At 42.4% G+C, this 19,089-nt stretch overlaps 1 protein-coding gene across 1 annotated transcript; it reads right to left on the bottom strand.

The window, feature by feature from the left end:
* Positions 1–1,247: 1,247 nt before the first annotated feature.
* agrp (agouti related neuropeptide) lies at positions 1,248–5,085 on the bottom strand. The gene is made up of 3 exons (XM_029766778.1): positions 4,785–5,085; positions 4,474–4,571; positions 1,248–2,247 (listed from the first exon to the last, which is right to left on the bottom strand). The coding sequence occupies exons 1-3, from the start codon at positions 4,921–4,923 to the stop codon at positions 2,056–2,058; spliced, it is 429 nt and encodes a 142-aa protein (XP_029622638.1). The 5' UTR covers positions 4,924–5,085; the 3' UTR covers positions 1,248–2,055.
* Positions 5,086–19,089: the final 14,004 nt, after the last annotated feature.

The following is a 19,089-nucleotide window of genomic DNA, read 5'->3' on the forward strand; positions in this document are numbered from 1 at the left end:
TGGAGATATCACCTAGAGGCTGCCATTTAGTGGAGGTATCGCCTAGAGGCTGCCATTTAGTGGAGATATCACCTAGAGGCTGCCATTTAGTGGAGATATCACCTAGAGCCTGCCATTTAGTGGAGGTATCACCTAGAGGCTGCCATTTAGTGGAGATATTACCTAGAGACTGCCATTTAGTGGAGATATTACCTAGAGGCTGCCATTTAGTGGAGATATCACCTAGAGGCTGCCAATTAGTGGAGATATCGCCTAAAGGCCGCCATTTAGTGGAGATATCGCCTAGAGGCTGCCATTTAGTGGAGGTATCGCCTAGAGGCTGCCATTTAGTGGAGATATCACCTAGAGGCTGCCATTTAGTGGAGATATCGCCTAAAGGCCGCCATTTAGTGGAGATATCGCCTAGAGGCTGCCATTTAGTGGAGATATCACCTAGAGCCTGCCATTTAGTGGAGGTATCACCTAGAGGCTGCCATTTAGTGGAGATATTACCTAGAGTCTGCCATTTAGTGGAGATATTACCTAGAGGCTGCCATTTAGTGGAGGTATCACCTAGAGGCTGCCATTTAGTGGAGATATTACCTAGAGGCTGCCATTTAGTGGAGATATTACCTAGAGGCTGCCATTTAGTGGAGATATTACCTAGAGGCTGCCATTTAGTGGAGATATCGCCTAGAGGCTGCCATTTAGTGGAGATATTACCTAGAGGCTGCCATTTAGTGGAGATATTACCTAGAGGCTGCCATTTAGTGGAGGTATCACCTAGAGGCTGCCATTTAGTGGAGATATTACCTAGAGGCTGCCATTTAGTGGAGATATTACCTAGAGGCTGCCATTTAGTAGAGATATTGCCTAGAGGATGCCATTTAGTGGAGATATCGCCTAGAGGCTGCCATTTAGTGGAGATATCACCTAGAGGCTGCCATTTAGTGGAGATATCGCCTAGAGGCTGCCATTTAGTGGAGATATTACCTAGAGGCTGCCATTTAGTGGAGATATTACCTAGAGGCTGCCATTTAGTGGAGATATTACCTAGAGGCTGCCATTTAGTGGAGATATCACCTAGAGGCTGCCATTTAGTGGAGATATCGACTGGAGGCTGCCATTTAGTGGAGGTATCACCTAGTATGTGATGTAATGAATCATCACAGTGTCAGTATGTTTATGATGTAATGAATCATCGTCATTTGAAATGTCAGTTCAGAGACCATTTTGCTTTTCTATGACACAAAATAATATTTTTTTTAATTTCATTTTTATTCATAAGATACAATAAATTACTATTTGCACTGATTTCTTAACTTACCTAGAGAGAGTGTTTGACTTTCAAAATAATGGCTGCCAATTGAATACAATTGTTTTTAATATTAAAACCAAAAAAAAAGTGTTTCCCTATTATGGAATTTCCATGAAAAACAAATGTTTTGTCAACTACAGGTATTTAAAAATCTATAATTCATTATGTGAGTTTGACATACTGAAGGCTTAACCACGTACCAGAACATGTTAACCTCTGCTACACAATTGAACTACTGTTAAGACTCTGGGCACATGATGAACATACAGAACCTGATTCATTATTTCAAATCAATAAACAAAACTTTAAATATCAACATTTGATTTGACTAATGGAAGTATTTTACTTACTGGTCTCTTTAAAGGAATATGTTCACAGTTTTTTTTTTAGATGAAATAATTTACCCCCCCCCCAAAAAATAAAAAATCTAGGCCAAATTTTTTTTGGACAATTATATTGCCTTGTTTAGAGATTGATTTGTCTTTTGACTTTCATTGAACGATAAATGTACATCCATCTAACCTATCGAGAAAAAAAAATACAAAATAACACAACCAGAGATAACATCAAGAAGAAAATACATCGTAACGAGTATCCTATAGGCCCCACCTCATGGAGATGCATCCTGGGATGTATAGAGTCTGTGTTTGCGTGCTCGTAAAATCAGGCCTTGCGGATATGGATTAGATACTGACTGTAGACTGGCAGAGAAGGGAGCCCATTGTGAGAGGAGGGGCCGTAGAGGGTTGCTAGGAGTGTTAGGGGCGCCTGTGAGCGCCCGCGCAGGCCGTCCGACGGCAGTAGCAGATTGACCCAAACATTCGAGGGTAACGGGTATCACAGGGGTCGCAGCAGGGCAGCGTGTTACCCAGACAGGACTGCTGGTGGGGGATACAGCGACGAGGAGAACGCATGGCTCTGCTCTGCAGCTGCACAGCCTCAGCAACATCCTGGTAGATGGACAGACAAGACAGAACACAGACAGGACTGATGTTATACAGTGGAGTGGAGGGGGGGGGGGGACCCGGTTGGAGGTCGAGTGGAGAGTGTGGTGCTAGGGATGTCTATGACAAGCCGGTGCAGGACAATCTGGCAGCAGTAGCAGAAAGCGTTGAAGAATTACAGGGGTTACAGCAGGGCAGCGTGTTGCCCGGACAGGACTGCTGGTGAGGGATACAGCGACGGGGAGAACTCATGGCTCTGCTCCCGCAGCTGCACAGCCTCAGCAACATCCTGGTAGATGGACAGACAAGACAGAACACAGACAGGACTGCTGGTGAGGGATACAGCGACGGGGAGAACTCATGCCTCTGCTCTGCAGCTGCACAGCCTCAACCTCAGCCTGGTGGAATGTAAGAAACAGCCAGTTAGCCTGGTTCGAACCAGAACGAGCCAGAGGGCAGGAGCCTCTGTTTCTATAGCGTGAGGCAGCTTGATGTTGCTTTGATGTACAAGTACAGCCCCCGGACAGAATGTTAGACAGTAGACACCACACATACAGACAGACAGATGGACACACACACACACACACATGTTTGTTTTACTATTCTTGTGGGGACCAAACAACTGATTCCCATTCAAAATCTAATTTTCCCAAACTCTTAATTTAACCCCTAACTCCTAACCCTAAACCTTAACCCTTAACTCCTAACCTTAACTCCTAACTCCTAACCCTAACTCCTAACTCCTAACCCTAATACCTAACCCTTAACTCCTAACCCCTAACTCCTAACCCCTAACTCCTAACCCTAAACCTTAACCCCTAACTCCTAACTCCTAACCTTAACTCCTGACCCTAACCTTAACTCCTAACTCCTAACCCTAAACATTAACCCCTAACTCCTAACCCTAACCTTAACCCCTAACTCCTAACCCTAAACTAACCTTAACCCCTAACCCCTAACCCTAAACCTTAACCCCTAACCCTAAACCTTAATCCCTAACTCCTAACCCTTAACCCCTAACCCTAAACCTAACTCTAACCCCTAACCCCTAACCCTAAACCTTAATCCCTAACTCCTAACCCTAAACCTTAACCCCTAACCCCTAACCCTAACTCTAACCCCTAACCCCTAACCCTAAACCTTAACCCCTAACTCCTAACCCTAAACCTTAACCCCTAACCCCTAACCCTTAATCCCTAACTCCTAACCCTAAACCTTAACCCATAACTCCTAACCCTAACTCTAACCCCTAACTCCTAACCCTAAACCTTAACCCCTAACTCCTAACCCTAAACCTTAACCCCTAACTCCTAACCCTAAACCTTAATCCCTAACTCCTAACCCTTAACCCCTAACTCATAACCCTAAACCTTAATCCTAACCCCTAACCCCTAACCCTAAATCCCTAACTCCTAACCCTAAACCTTAATCCCTAACTCCTAACCCTAAACCTTAATCCCTAACTCCTAACCCTAAACCTTAACCCCTAACTCCTAACCCTAAACCTTAATCCTAACTCCTAACCCTAAACCTTAACCCCTAACTCCTAACCCTAATCTTAACCCCTAACTCCTAACCCTAAACTAACCTTAACCCCTAACCCCTAACCCTAACTCTAACCCCTAACTCCTAACCCTAAACCTTAACCCATAACTCCTAACCCTAACTCTAACCCCTAACTCCTAACCCTAAACCTTAACCCCTAACTCCTAACCCTAACCTTAATCCCTAACCCCTAACTCCTAACCTTAATCCCTAACTCCTAACCCTAACTCTAACCCCTAACTCTTAACCCTAAACCTAACCCTTAACCTAACCGCCTAAGCCTAAAACAACACATCAGCGAAGTGTTCCCACGGCGAAGTGTCTGAATGTTCCTTGTTTTACTATCCTTGTGAGAACGTCTGGTCTCCATAAGTACACAGTAGTAAACCCTAAACACACTGGTGTTCTACAGCGAGTGGACAAAACATTAAGGACACCCTCTTAATATTGAGTTGCACCTCCCCTATGTCTCCTCCACTTCATCTACACTGGCTGAAGTGGCATCGATAGGAGATCAAAGCTTTCACCTGGATTCACCTGGTCAGTCCGTGTCGCAGAGAGATGTTTGGTATTCTCAGTGTACATCAACTCACATGATGTTCCAGTCGTAACAACATTTTAAAGTGATGTACACATTGCACGCTGTCATACACAATGAGTAAATGATTAAATAGTATGTTGATCCACCTCATCGTAGGATTCCATGTCCATCAGAAGCTCCTCCTCTTCCTGCTCAGACTCTGAGTGGAAACTAACAGGATCCCCTCTAGAGAGAGAGCCTTTACCTGAGGGAGGAACGAAGGTCCCTCAATCAATCAATCAATCAATCAATCAATCAATCAATCAGAATGGGATCATTTCCTAGAGGCAGAATGACTTCAATCAAAACGTTAGCTGACTAACTGATTGATCCAGCTTTCTGGAACAGTCCCCAGTTCTTCCTCACCTGGACTGTAATCACCGTCTACCTAATTAGAACAAATGCAAAAATAACGAACCGATATCTGAGAGGAAGGAGTCCTCGGTGCGTCTGAGGCTGGGATGGGAGTCCTCCTGACGAATGTTTCCATGAACCAGTCCTGTAGCCAGCTGGATCAGGCACAGGGTCCAGCAGTATGGGAATACTGAGATGACCATGCTGATGCAACACAACGCTTCACCGACTGCTGCTTCGCCGACCGCTGTTTCGCCGACTGCTGTTTCGCCGACTGCTGCTTCACCGACTGCTGTTTCACTGTTTCGCCGACTGCTGTTTCGCTGTTTCGCCGACTGCTGCTTCGCCGACTGCTGCTTCGCCGACTGCTGTTTCGCTGTTTCGCCGACTGCTGCTTTGCCGACTGCTGCTTCACCGACTGCTGCTTCACCGACTGACTGCTGCTTCACCGACTGACTGCTGCTTCACCGACTGCTGCTTCACCGACTGCTGCTTCACCGACTGCTGTTTTACCGACTGCTGTTTCACCGACTGCTGTTTCACCGACTGCTGTTTCACCGACTGCTGTTTCACCGACTGCTGTTTCGCCGACTGCTGTTTCACTGATGGAAGAGAGCTTATGAAGAGTCATACATAGATGGGGGTTATGTCATTACAGTTAAATCACTTTGGTTGTAAAAAAAGTCAACTCAGTTGGTTTGCCTAAAATCATCGACAAATGACATTCATTCTAAATGTTTGAGGTATTCTACACGGACTCTTTTCTTATTTTTTATAAAATGTACAAACATACTTAAATATCAAATCATTTTGTTTAAGCTTTTTAACCGTAATACATTGCAAAACAGCCTATTTCATTGTGATTACAAGCGATCTGTAGAGATCTGAGAGAGTTGTAGATATTGTCATACTTTCTCCTCAAGCATGGTAACCGTTGGAACATCAGAGAACACACACACACACACACAGCAGTTACATTAGACAAAGTGTCCAGTGGTTTGCGTTGGGCTGAATCTCAGAGGAACATGCAGTATTAGATATTAGTCAAGTCACATTTGTTTTGCGTGTGTGTGTGTGTGTGTGTGTGTGTGTGTGTGTGTGTGTGTGTGTGTGTGTGTGTGTGTGTGTGTGTGTGTGTGTGTGTGTGTGTGTGTGTGTGTGTGTGTGTAAGAAAGAGCGAATAAGGGAGAATTAGAGTGGCAGAGAACAAGAGAGAGAGAGAAAGAGAAAGAGAGATACCGATAGAGAGACAGACAGAGAGACAGACAGAGAGAGAGATACAGAGAAAGAGAGACAGAGAGAGTTAGAGGCAGAGAGAGAAAGAGATGGTGAGAAATAGAGACAAAGAGGGAGACAGAGAGAGAGACAGAGAGAGATAGAAAGAGAAAGAGACGGAGAGAGAGAGACACACAGAGGGAGACAGAGAGAGACACAGAGAGAGAGATACAGAGAAAGAGAGAGAGACAGAGACAGACAGAGAGAAACACACAGAGCAGCTATGGGTTGTTCTGCTCACCTGTGGCTCCGTGGACTCCTGTGTCTGTGAGTGATCCTCCCATGGTGGGACCAAGAGTCTCTTTATAAAGATGCCCTGAGAAGGGAAGGAGGGAGGAGGTAAGGAGGGATGAGGGAGGCCAGCCCACAGCAGCAGCTACATGGGGAGGGATGAAGAGGAGGAGGAGGAAGAGGACGAGTGCTCACATTCATGGGCCTTTTCTCAATTGCAAAAACCCTGCGTCCTCTCTTCTCTCTACTCGTCTCCTTATCAAAACCCATTGGTGGAGAAGGTGAGAGGGGTGGGAGTATGCAATTGATAAAAGCATAGCGTTGCCTAGCTCTCTTCAGCCCCGGGTCGTAGTCATTAGCGTCCACAGTGGCAAAGCGCTTTGCAATGGATAATGAAAATGAGTGTTTCTTATTGGACAAGTTTAGGTAGTCCCTCCCTGTTTCAAACCATTTTTTCTTGCTTGGTTCCTAGTGAATAGGAGAGCAGTGGGCAGAAGGAGTGGTCATAGGTCCCTGACTCCTCCCTGACTCCGACCTGACTCCTCCCTGAATCCTCCCTGACTCCTCCCTGACTCCTCCTTATGGACAGGTTAGTGTCTATAGTTTCTACATAAAGCATTATGGACAGGTTAGTGTCTATAGTTTCTCTATAAAGCATTATGGACAGGTTAGTGTCTATAGTTTCTACATAAAGCATTATGGACAGGTTAGTGTCTATAGTTTCTCTATAAATCATTATGGACAGGTTAGTGTCTATAGTTTCTACATAAAGCATTATGGACAGGTTAGTGTCTATAGTTTCTCTATAAATCATTATGGACAGGTTAGTGTCTATAGTTTCTACATAAAGCATTATGGACAGGTTAGTGTCTATAGTTTCTCTATAAATCATTATGGACAGGTTAGTGTCTATAGTTTCTACATAAAGCATTATGGACAGGTTAGTGTCTATAGTTTCTCTATAAATCATTATGGACAGGTTAGTGTCTATAGTTTCTACATAAAGCATTATGGACAGGTTAGTGTCTATAGTTTCTACATAAAGCATTATGGACAGGTTAGTGTCTATAGTTTCTCTATAAATCATTATGGACAGGTTAGTGTCTATAGTTTCTACATAAAGCATTATGGACAGGTTAGTGTCTATAGTTTCTCTATAAATCATTATGGACAGGTTAGTGTCTATAGTTTCTACATAAAGCATTATGGACAGGTTAGTGTCTATAGTTTCTCTATAAATCATTATGGACAGGTTAGTGTCTATAGTTTCTACATAAAGCATTATGGACAGGTTAGTGTCTATAGTTTCTCTATAAATCATTATGGACAGGTTAGTGTCTATAGTTTCTACATAAAGCATTATGGACAGGTTAGTGTCTATAGTTTCTACATAAAGCATTATGGACAGGTTAGTGTCTATAGTTTCTCTATAAATCATTATGGACAGGTTAGTGTCTATAGTTTCTACATAAAGCATTATGGACAGGTTAGTGTCTATAGTTTCTCTATAAATCATTATGGACAGGTTAGTGTCTATAGTTTCTACATAAAGCATTATGGACAGGTTAGTGTCTATAGTTTCTCTATAAATCATTATGGACAGGTTAGTGTCTATAGTTTCTACATAAAGCATTATGGACAGGTTAGTGTCTATAGTTTCTACATAAAGCATTATGGACAGGTTAGTGTCTATAGTTTCTACATAAAGCATTATGGACAGGTTAGTGTCTTTACAGACCAATCAGACTGAAATACTGTGGTTTTCTACACAGGATTGGTAATTAACATACATGTTTAAACGACTTAACAGCCTTGCATTGTATTTAGATTTTTTGAATGGGTACTATGCATAATATATAGCCTAATGAATGGGTACTATGCATAATATATAGCCTAATGAATGGGTACTATGCATAATATATAGACTAATGAATGGGTACTATGCATAATATATAGATGTTTACTATGCATAATATATAGCCTAATGAATGGGTACTATGCATAATATATAGCCTAATGAATGGATACTATGCATAATATATAGACTAATGAATGGGTACTATGCATAATATATAGATGTTTACTATGCATAATATATAGCCTAATGAATGGGTACTATGCATAATATATAGCCTAATGAATGGGTACTATGCATAATATATAGCCTAATGAATGGGTACTATGCATAATATATAGACTAATGAATGGGTACTATGCATAATATATAGATGTTTACTATGCATAATATATAGCCTAATGAATGGGTACTATGCATAATATATAGATGTTTACTATGCATAATATATAGCCTAATGAATGGGTACTATGCATAATATATAGATGTTTACTATGCATAATATATAGCCTAATGAATGGGTACTATGCATAATATATAGCCTAATGAATGGGTACTATGCATAATATATAGATGTTTACTATGCATAATATATAGCCTAATGAATGGGTACTATGCATAATATATAGATGTTTACTATGCATAATATATAGCCTAATGAATGGGTACTATGCATAATATATAGATGTTTACTATGCATAATATATAGCCTAATGAATGGGTACTATGCATAATATATAGCCTAATGAATGGGTACTATGCATAATATATAGATGTTTACTATGCATAATATATAGACTAATGAATTGGTACTATGCATAATATATAGCCTAATGAATGGGTACTATGCATAATATATAGACTAATGAATGGGTACTATGCATAATATATAGCCTAATGAATGGGTACTATGCATAATATATAGACTAATGAATGGGTACTATGCATAATATATAGCCTAATGAATGGGTACTATGCATAATATATAGCCTAATGAATTGGTACTATGCATAATATATAGACTAATGAATGGGTACTATGCATAATATAAAGATGTGTACTATGCATAATGTATAGCCTAATAAATGGGAAATACAAGAATTCTCTAATCCAAATTATGTTGTATTAAAGCCATTGCTTCAACATCAATGAAACTCCTAATAGCAGCGTTCCAGGTAATAAACAGGAAGTACACCTTTACCACGTTCAAATAAATGGCAAATACATTTACCATTTACGTGCTTCTGATTGGTGAACGTAACAAATGTACTGTTCCCAGAAGTGTTCTTCATTGATGTGGTTATTTACAAGGCTTCAATCAAAAGTCATCAGTCAAAAACAAGGGATTCAGCACAAATGGAACCCTATTTCATATGAAGTGCACTACCTATGACCAGTCAAATGTTGTGCACTAAACAGGGAATAGGTTGCCATTTTGGGATGCATCTTTGTTTTTGGATTGTTGACTTGACCTCACTCTGTGTGTACGTACTTTAGTCTTGACTTAATGTGCACATAACAAAGACCCTTCATGGACACAGGAAACATAATAGTTTTATATGTGAGTACGGTTAATTTGTGAGCATTAACTAGTCGGCTGCTAAATGGAAGAACCTGAAAGTAGGGTTACTCTCCTCTTTAACATGATGCCATCACAGATCTTCTTTAATGGAGGTACAGTGGGCTCCAAAATTACTGGCACCCCTGACTGGCAATGCACAAACAATACTTAAAATAATATAAACAATAGAATTATAGAGATAAACTCAAAATTACAACATGTGAGAAATACTGTATTTTATTAATGTTTCAATGTGTCACGCCCTGACCTTAGAGATCTTATTTATTCTCTATGTTTGGTTTGGTCAGGGTGTGACTCGGGTGGGAATATCTATGTTTTCTATTTCTTTGTTTTTGAGGCGAGTGCGGTTCCCAATCAGAGGCAGCTGTCTATCGTTGTCTCTGATTGGGGATCATACTTAGGCAGCCTGTCTTCCACCTGAGTTTTGCGGGAGGTTATTTTCTGTTTAGTATTCTCTTACCTGACAGAACTGTTGGCTTTTTGTTTTGTTACTTTGTTGGAGTGTTTTTTGATCAATAAAAATCATGAACACTTTACGCGCTGCGCTTTGGTCCACTCATTCCGACGAGAGCCATTACACAATGGAACCAACCAAAATCATACAATTATTTAATACAAAATACATTTCACCAAAATCAAGGTTCCATATTTAATTAACACATTACCCAACCCCTCCTATATAGATACATTACCCAACCCCTCCTATATAGACACATTACCCAACCCCTCCTATATAGACACATTACCCAACCCCTCCTATAGACACATTACCCAACCCCTCCTATATAGATACATTACCCAACCCCTCCTATATAGACACATTACCCAACCCCTCCTATAGACACATTACCCAACCCCTCCTATATAAACACATTACCCAACCCCTCCTATATAGACACATTACCCAACCTCTCCTATATAGACACATTACCCAACCCATCCTATATAGACACATTACCCAACCCCTCCTATAGACACATTACCCAACCCCTCCTATAGACACATTACCCAACCCCTCCTATAGACACATTACCCAACCCCTCCTATATAGACACATTACCCAACCCCTCCTATAGACACATTACCCAACCCCTCCTATAGACACATTACCCAACCCCTCCTATAGACACATTACCCAACCCCTCCTATAGACACATTACCCAACCCTTCCTATATAGACACATTACCCAACCCCTCCTATATAGACACATTACCCAACCCCTCCTATATAGACACATTACCCAACCCCTCCTATAGACACATTACCCAACCCCTCCTATAGACGCATTACCCAACCCCTCCTATATAGACACATTACCCAACCCCTCCTATATAGACACATTACCCAACCCCTCCTATAGACACATTACCCAACCCCTCCTATAGACACATTAACCTACCCCTCCTATAGACACATTACCCAACCCCTCCTATAGACACATTACCCAACCCCTCCTATAGACACATTAACCTACCCCTCCTATAGACACATTACCCAACCCCTCCTATATAGACACATTACCCAAACCCTCCTATAGACACATTACCCAACCCCTCCTATATAGACACATTACCCAACCCCTCCTATATAGACACATTACCCAACCCCTCCTATATAGACACATTACCCAACCCCTCCTATAGACACATTACCCAACCCCTCCTATATAGACACATTACCCAACCCCTCCTATATAGACACATTACCCAACCCCTCCTATATAGACACATTACCCAACCCCTCCTATATAGACACATTACCCAACCCCTCCTATATAGACACATTACCCAACCCCTCCTATAGACACATTACCCAACCCCTCCTATATAGACACATTACCCAACTCCTCCTATAGACACATTACCCAACCCCTCCTATATAGACACATTACCCAACCCCTCCTATATAGACACATTACCCAACCCCTCCTATATAGACACATTACCCAACCCCTCCTATAGACACATTACCCAACCCCTCCTATAGACACATTACCCAACCCCTCCTATAGACACATTACCCAACCCCTCCTATAGACACATTACCCAACCCCTCCTATAGACACATTACCCAACCCCTCCTATAGACACATTACCCAACCCCTCCTATAGACACATTACCCAACCCCTCCTATATAGACACATTACCCAACCCCTCCTATATAGACACATTACCCAACCCCTCCTATATAGACACATTACCCAACCCCTCCTATATAGACACATTACCCAACCCCTCCTATAGACACATTACCCAACCCCTCCTATAGACACATTACCCAACCCCTCCTATATAGACACATTACCCAACCCCTCCTATATAGACACATTACCCAACCCCTCCTATAGACACATTACCCAACCCCTCCTATATAGACACATTACCCAACCCCTCCTATATAGACACATTACCCAACCCCTCCTATAGACACATTACCCAACTCCTCCTATAGACACATTACCCAACCCCTCCTATATAGACACATTACCCAACCCCTCCTATATAGACACATTACCCAACCCCTCCTATATAGACACATTACCCAACTCCTCCTATAGACACATTACCCAACCCCTCCTATAGACACATTACCCAACCCCTCCTATATAGACACATTACCCAACCCCTCCTATATAGACACATTACCCAACCCCTCCTATAGACACATTACCCAACCCCTCCTATAGACACATTACCCAACTCCTCCTATAGACACATTACCCAACCCCTCCTATATAGACACATTACCCAACCCCTCCTATATAGACACATTACCCAACCCCTCCTATATAGACACATTACCCAACCCCTCCTATATAGACACATTACCCAACCCCTCCTATATAGACACATTACCCAACCCCTCCTATATAGACACATTACCCAACCCCTCCTATAGACACATTACCCAACCCCTCCTATATAGACACATTACCCAACCCCTCCTATAGACACATTACCCAACCCCTCCTATAGACACATTACCCAACCCCTCCTATATAGATACATTACCCAACCCCTCCTATAGACACATTACCCAACCCCTCCTATATAGACACATTACCCAACCCCTCCTATATAGATACATTATCCAACCTCTCCTATATCCAACCCTTCCTATATCGATACATTACCCAGAAACACAGTATGTTGTAGAGGCTGGATCATCATTAATAAGTCGCTGATTACATGTTGGCTTGTTTAGCACTTAATGTGAAGGGAAATACCCAGAAATCATTGCTTTTCGTTCCTTTGACCTCACGGTTACTAATGACTCTCAACATAGTTGTTCAGTACTTCACAGAGCTGGCTCGGGGGTGTTCATGTAAGCAAATATAGTTTGTTTTTAACGTGTCACTGGTCGAGATGATTGTTTATAGTATTTGTAATAATGCATAACAATTCTCAGAAGGCCTAAAGGGTAAGCATAGAATATTTTTGCATAGGTCTATGTGTAACAATCTATTATAAAAAAAATAAAGAATACTGCTTTATTTTATTAGGTAAACAGGAAGTACCAATTAAACCTGTTGTTATTATGATTCAATATACTTCTCGGTAAATGTTTTGAAAAACATCAATTTAGTACCATCCATTTCTCGACCTGGTCCCTTTTTGGTCTAATGTACGTAGTAGCATAGCTCATTCAGATGTAATATACTCGGAAGGGGACTGATAAGGGTGAGGCTTGATGCATTTCCTGGAATTGGTGAATCGACCATAACCTTTTCAAATACATCTGACAACGCATCTTGTTGAACCCCTGTATTGCCTTTAGGGCCAGATTTAATGTAATAGATTTGTTATTTTAAGTCATGTTTCATAGAACATTTTTAATGGGAATTCCTGGCAGTGGTTATTCATGGTGGTTAGCTTAAGTCAGTACGGAAGTGACAAATGAAAGCAATCAATCATCAATTTGGATGACGGTATACAGTAGGCCAACCAGTGGGTTGGGGGGTGGGGGCTGGAGGCCTGGGTCTAATGAGCATCAGCATGGGGGGGGGGTCCTGGAGGCCTGGGTCTAATGAGCATCAGCATGGGGGGGTCCTGGAGGCCTGGGTCTAATGAGCATCAGCATGGGGGGGGGGGGGGGGGGGTCTGGAGGCCTGGGTCTAATGAGCATCAGCATGGGGGGGGGGGCTGGAGGCCTGGGTCTAATGAGCATCAGCATGGGGGGGGGGGGCTGGAGGCCTGGGTCTAATGAGCATCAGCATGGGGGGGGGGGGGGGCTGGAGGCCTGGGTCTAATGAGCATCAGCATGGGGGGGGGGGCTGGAGGCCTGGGTCTAATGAGCATCAACATGGGGGGGGGGGGGGGCTGGAGGCCTGGGTCTAATGAGCATCAGCATGGGGGGGGCTGGAGGCCTGGGTCTAATGAGCATCAGCATGGGGGGGGGGGCTGGAGGCCTGGGTCTAATGAGCATCAACATGGGGGGGGGGGCTGGAGGCCTGGGTCTAATGAGCATCAGCATGGGGGGGAGATACTTAAAGGCCCAGTGCACTCAAAAAAACTGTGTTTTATACAGTATTTCCACACTACAAGTCGTAGTTGAGCAAAATAAATGTTGTTATTAGCTTCCCAGCATATTCTGATAAACACCACTCAGGCTGGGTTCTATCCTCTAAGTGAGAACAAGTCGTTTCCCTGGCAGCTACATATGGCTGCTACTCAAAGAAACCATTGATGCCAGTTGGAAAAACATTTTTAGAAACAAAGGCATCACTGCCATGTTGATCTGAGGCTTGCTGTTAGAAAACCACATTAGTGTCTGACTTTCGGCTGTCGCAGATGCACCTCCCCCGCATTCACTCCTCGACTTTCAACTACAGTCGGTTGCTTTCTCCTTTACCACTCATATGAAGATCTCACCTCAGTGGCTATTTCATACAATTCCATGATAAAACATTTTTAAAAATATTGAATATCTCTCAACTCCAGCTGATGAGGAATTGAATTAATTTTCTATTGGCTGTATCTTGAAATTGAATATCAGTATCTCACGTCTCAGTCAAAGTCGATTTTGAAATATCAATGATTTTTAAAGCAAAAATACTGTGTATTTTATATGGCAGTTGACAACCAGCTTGAAGGTGCATTAGCGCCACCAGCTGGCCTGGAGTGTTGGACCATGCCCATTAATCTCATCTCCTTTTATAAGGAAACAAAAAAAATCATTAAATTCAACATCCCCCTTTTAAAGATTTTCTCAGCGGTTCAGCTTGGCTCTTCAAACACACATTTAAATACTTCCAGCATCGTCATGCGCCATCGGGAGTTTTTCGATACGTCGATGACTTCAGCGCTATTACCATCTAGTGGTTTTAATGTCTATGGGTACCACCCAGAACATCTAGTGGTTTTAATGTCTTTGGGTACCACCCAGAACATCTAGTGGTTTTAATGTCTATGGGTACCACCCAGAACATCTAGTGGTTTTAATGTCTATGGGTGCCACCAAGAACATCTAGTGGTTTTAATGTCTATGGGTACCACCCAGAACATCTAGTGGTTTTAATGTCTATGGGTACCACCCAGCCCATCTAGTGGTTTTAATGTCTATGGGTACCACGCAGAACATCTAGTGGTTTTAATGTCTATGGGTACCACCCAGAACATCTAGTGGTTTTAATGTCTATGGGTACCACCCAGAACACACCCATCTAGTGGTTTTAATGTCTATGGGTACCACCCAGAACACACCCATCTAGTGGTTTTAATGTCTATGGGTACCACCCACCCCATCTAGTGGTTTTAACCTCTTTTAATGTCGATGGGTGCCACCCAGAACATCTAGTGGTTTTAATGTCTATGGGTACCACCCAGAACATCTAGTGGTTTTAATGTCTATGGGTACCACCCTTGCGCATCTAGTGGTTTTAATGTCTATGGGTACCACCCAGAACATCTAGTGGTTTTAATATCTATGGGTACCACCCTTTCCCATCTAGTGGTTTTAATGTCTATGGGTACCACCCTTGCCCATCTAGTGGTTTTAATGTCTATGGGTACCACCCAGAACATCTAGTGGTTTTAATGTCTATGGGTACCACCCAGAACATCTAGTGGTTTTAATGTCTATGGGTACCACCCAGAACATCTAAAGGTTTTAATGTCTATGGGTGCCACCCAGAACATCTAGGGGTTTTAATATCTATGGGTACCACCCAGAACATCTAGTGGTTTTAATATCTATGGGTACCACCCTGCCCATCTAGTGGTTTTAATGTCTATGGGTACCACCCAGAACATCTAGTGGTTTTAATATCTATGGGTACCAACCCAGAACATCTAGTGGTTTTAATATCTATGGGTACCACCCAGAACATCTAGTGGTTTTAATATCTATGGGTACCACCCAGAACATCTAGTGGTTTTAATATCTATGGGTACCACCCAGAACATCTAGTGGTTTTAATGTCTATGGGTACCACCCAGCCCATCTAGTGGTTTTAATGTCTATGGGTACCACCCAGAACATCTAGTGGTTTTAATGTCTATGGGTACCACTCAGAACATCTAGTGGTTTTAATGTCTATGGGTACCACCCAGAACATCTAGTGTTTTTAATGTCTATGGGTACCACCCAGAACATCTAGTGGTTTTAATGTCTATGGGTACCACCCAGAACATCTAGTGGTTTTAATGTCTATGGGTACCACCCAGAACATCTATTGGTTTTAATGTCTATGGGTACCACCCAGAACATCTAGTGGTTTTAATGTCTATGGGTACCACCCAGAACATCTAGTGGTTTTAATGTCTATGGGTACCGCCCAGAACATCTAGTGGTTTTAATGTCTATGGGTACCACCCAGAACATCTAGTGGTTTTAATGTCTATGGGTACCACCCAGAACATCTAGTGGTTTTAATGTCTATGGGTACCACCCAGAACATCTAGTGGTTTAAATATCTATGGGTACCACCCAGAACATCTAGTGGTTTTAATATCTATGGGTACCACCCAGAACATCTAGGGTTTTTTATTGTCTATGGGTACCACCCAGAACATCTAGTGGTTTTAATGTCTATGGGTACCACCCAGAACATCTAGTGGTTTTAATGTCTATGGGTACCACCCAGAACATCTAGTGGTTTTAATGTCTATGGGTACCACCCAGAACATCTAGTGGTTTTAATGTCTATGGGTACCACCCAGAACATCTAGTGGTTTTAATGTCTATGGGTACCACCGAGAACATCTAGTGGTTTTAATGTCTATGGGTACCACCCAGAACATCTAGTGGTTTTAACCTCTTTTAATATCTATGGGTACCACCCAGCCCATCTAGTGGTTTTAATATCTATGGGTACCACCCAGAACATCTAGTGGTTTTAATATCTATGGGTACCACCCAGTCCATCTAGTGGTTTTAATGTCTATGGGTACCACCCAGAACATCTAGTGGTTTTAATGTCTATGGGTACCACCCAGAACATCTAGTGGTTTTAATGTCTATGGGTACCACCCAGAACATCTTTTGGTTTTAATGTCTATGGGTACCACCCAGAACATCTAGTGGTTTTAATGTCTATGGGTACCACCCAGAACATCTAGTGGTTTTAATGTCTATGGGTACCACCCAGAACACACCCATCTAGTGGTTTTAATATCTATGGGTACCACCCAGAACACACCCATCTAGTGGTTTTAATATCTATGGGTACCACCCAGAACACACCCATCTAGTGGTTTTAATGTCTATGGGTACCACCCAGCCCATGTAGTGGTTTTAATGTCTATGGGCACCACCCTGCCCATCTAGAAGGGTGTTTTATACTGATCCCTTCCCTTGAGATGACATGGTGCCACTACATCATGATTCCAATTGTACAGTTGCACCGCTAAGGGCAAAATAGCTAGATTTACTACTAAAATACCAAAATATATAACTTTTGCAACAAACTGTCAACAGCGCAGACCAGAATTGACGTGTTTCAATACAACTTAAGCCTAAGACACCTGGTGTGAACAGCTACATGTCCCATTCTTTAGCATTTAGAACAATGGTGATGGGACAAATTCTCTAACATTGAAACGAAGGAATCCTCTCTGTGCTTTTCCAGGTAAAATCTTATTATTAAAACCTCGGCATCACTGATAGGCTTTCAGTTCTTTGACCCTTCTTTGCTACTGATCAACCTTTTTGGCCTCAATCACTCTGCCTTCCCTTCACATTTGATTTAATATCATCTGTGGATAATGGGCCACCGGTGATGTCTCCCCTCCACCTAGGATAAGCACCAGGGAAATGGCTTTTAATCTTCTTCCTATTAAGCTTTACCATTTGCAGAATCTTCCCTTGCTGAGCCTGACCACCACAGAATATTAGCAATCTACCTTTTCCAATGAACCCGAGCTAGTTAGACTTCCCCTACCTGTTTCTCTATGGCAGTGGTTAGTCAGATAGGGTGTAAATGAGGCCCTGTGGTCTCATCAAACTACCATCGCCACTTTCCACCAACACATCACTACTGTTGCTTCCTACCTCTTGCTTCTGACCCTCTTGCTTCCTACCTCTTGCTTCCTACCTCTTGCTTCCTACCTCTTGCTTCCTACCTCTTGCTTCCTACCTCTTGCTTCCTACTTCTTGCTTCCTACCTCTTGCTTCCTACCTCTTGCTTCCTACCTCTTGCTTCCTACCCTCTTTATGTTTTCTTTACTAGACGCTCCACTGCTTTCAGTATCATGATCTCTCTTCTTCCTGTGTCTTTCAGTATCATGATCTCTCTTCTTCTCTCTTCTTCCTGTGTCTTTCAGTATCATGATCTCTCTTCTTCTCTCTTCTTCCTGTGTCTTTCAGTATCATGATCTCTCTTCTTCTTGTGTCTTTCAGTATCATGATCTCTCTTCTTCCTGTGTCTTTCAGTATCATGATCTCTCTTCTTCCTGTATAATGATCTCTCTTCTTCCTGTGTCTTTCAGTATCATGATCTCTCTTCTTCCTGTGTCTTTCAGTATCATGATCTCTCTTCTTCCTGTATAATGATCTCTCTTCTTCCTGTGTCTTCCTGTATAATGATCTCTCTTCTTCCTGTATAATGATCTCTCTTCTTCCTGTGTCTTTCCACTACCGACCATTCAGGTCGTTGACCCTCATCCTCCCCTCCATATCATCAGAACTGACAGCCATTCAGGTCGTTGACCCTCATCCTCCCCTCCATATCATCAGAACTGACAGCCATATTGTTTGCATTCCAGCACAGCTGTTGCGTCTCCAACCTTTTCTCCATTTCGTCCGTTTGGTTATCACTACTCGCTGCCATTTCCCAACCCGAGCATGTTGTCAAGCCCTCTCCACAGCTCCTCTTCCTGGCGTTTTCAAGACAACTAGGACCTAGAAGAAAAAAAAATTGGTCAAATCATTTTAGGTACTTCAAAACGATTTTTCCCAGTTGGAGCTCGGTTCCCAGTAATCTTGA

Source organism: Salmo trutta, chromosome 12, assembly GCF_901001165.1.
Source record: "Salmo trutta chromosome 12, fSalTru1.1, whole genome shotgun sequence".
In the NCBI taxonomy this organism is placed as follows: Eukaryota; Metazoa; Chordata; class Actinopteri; order Salmoniformes; family Salmonidae; genus Salmo; species Salmo trutta.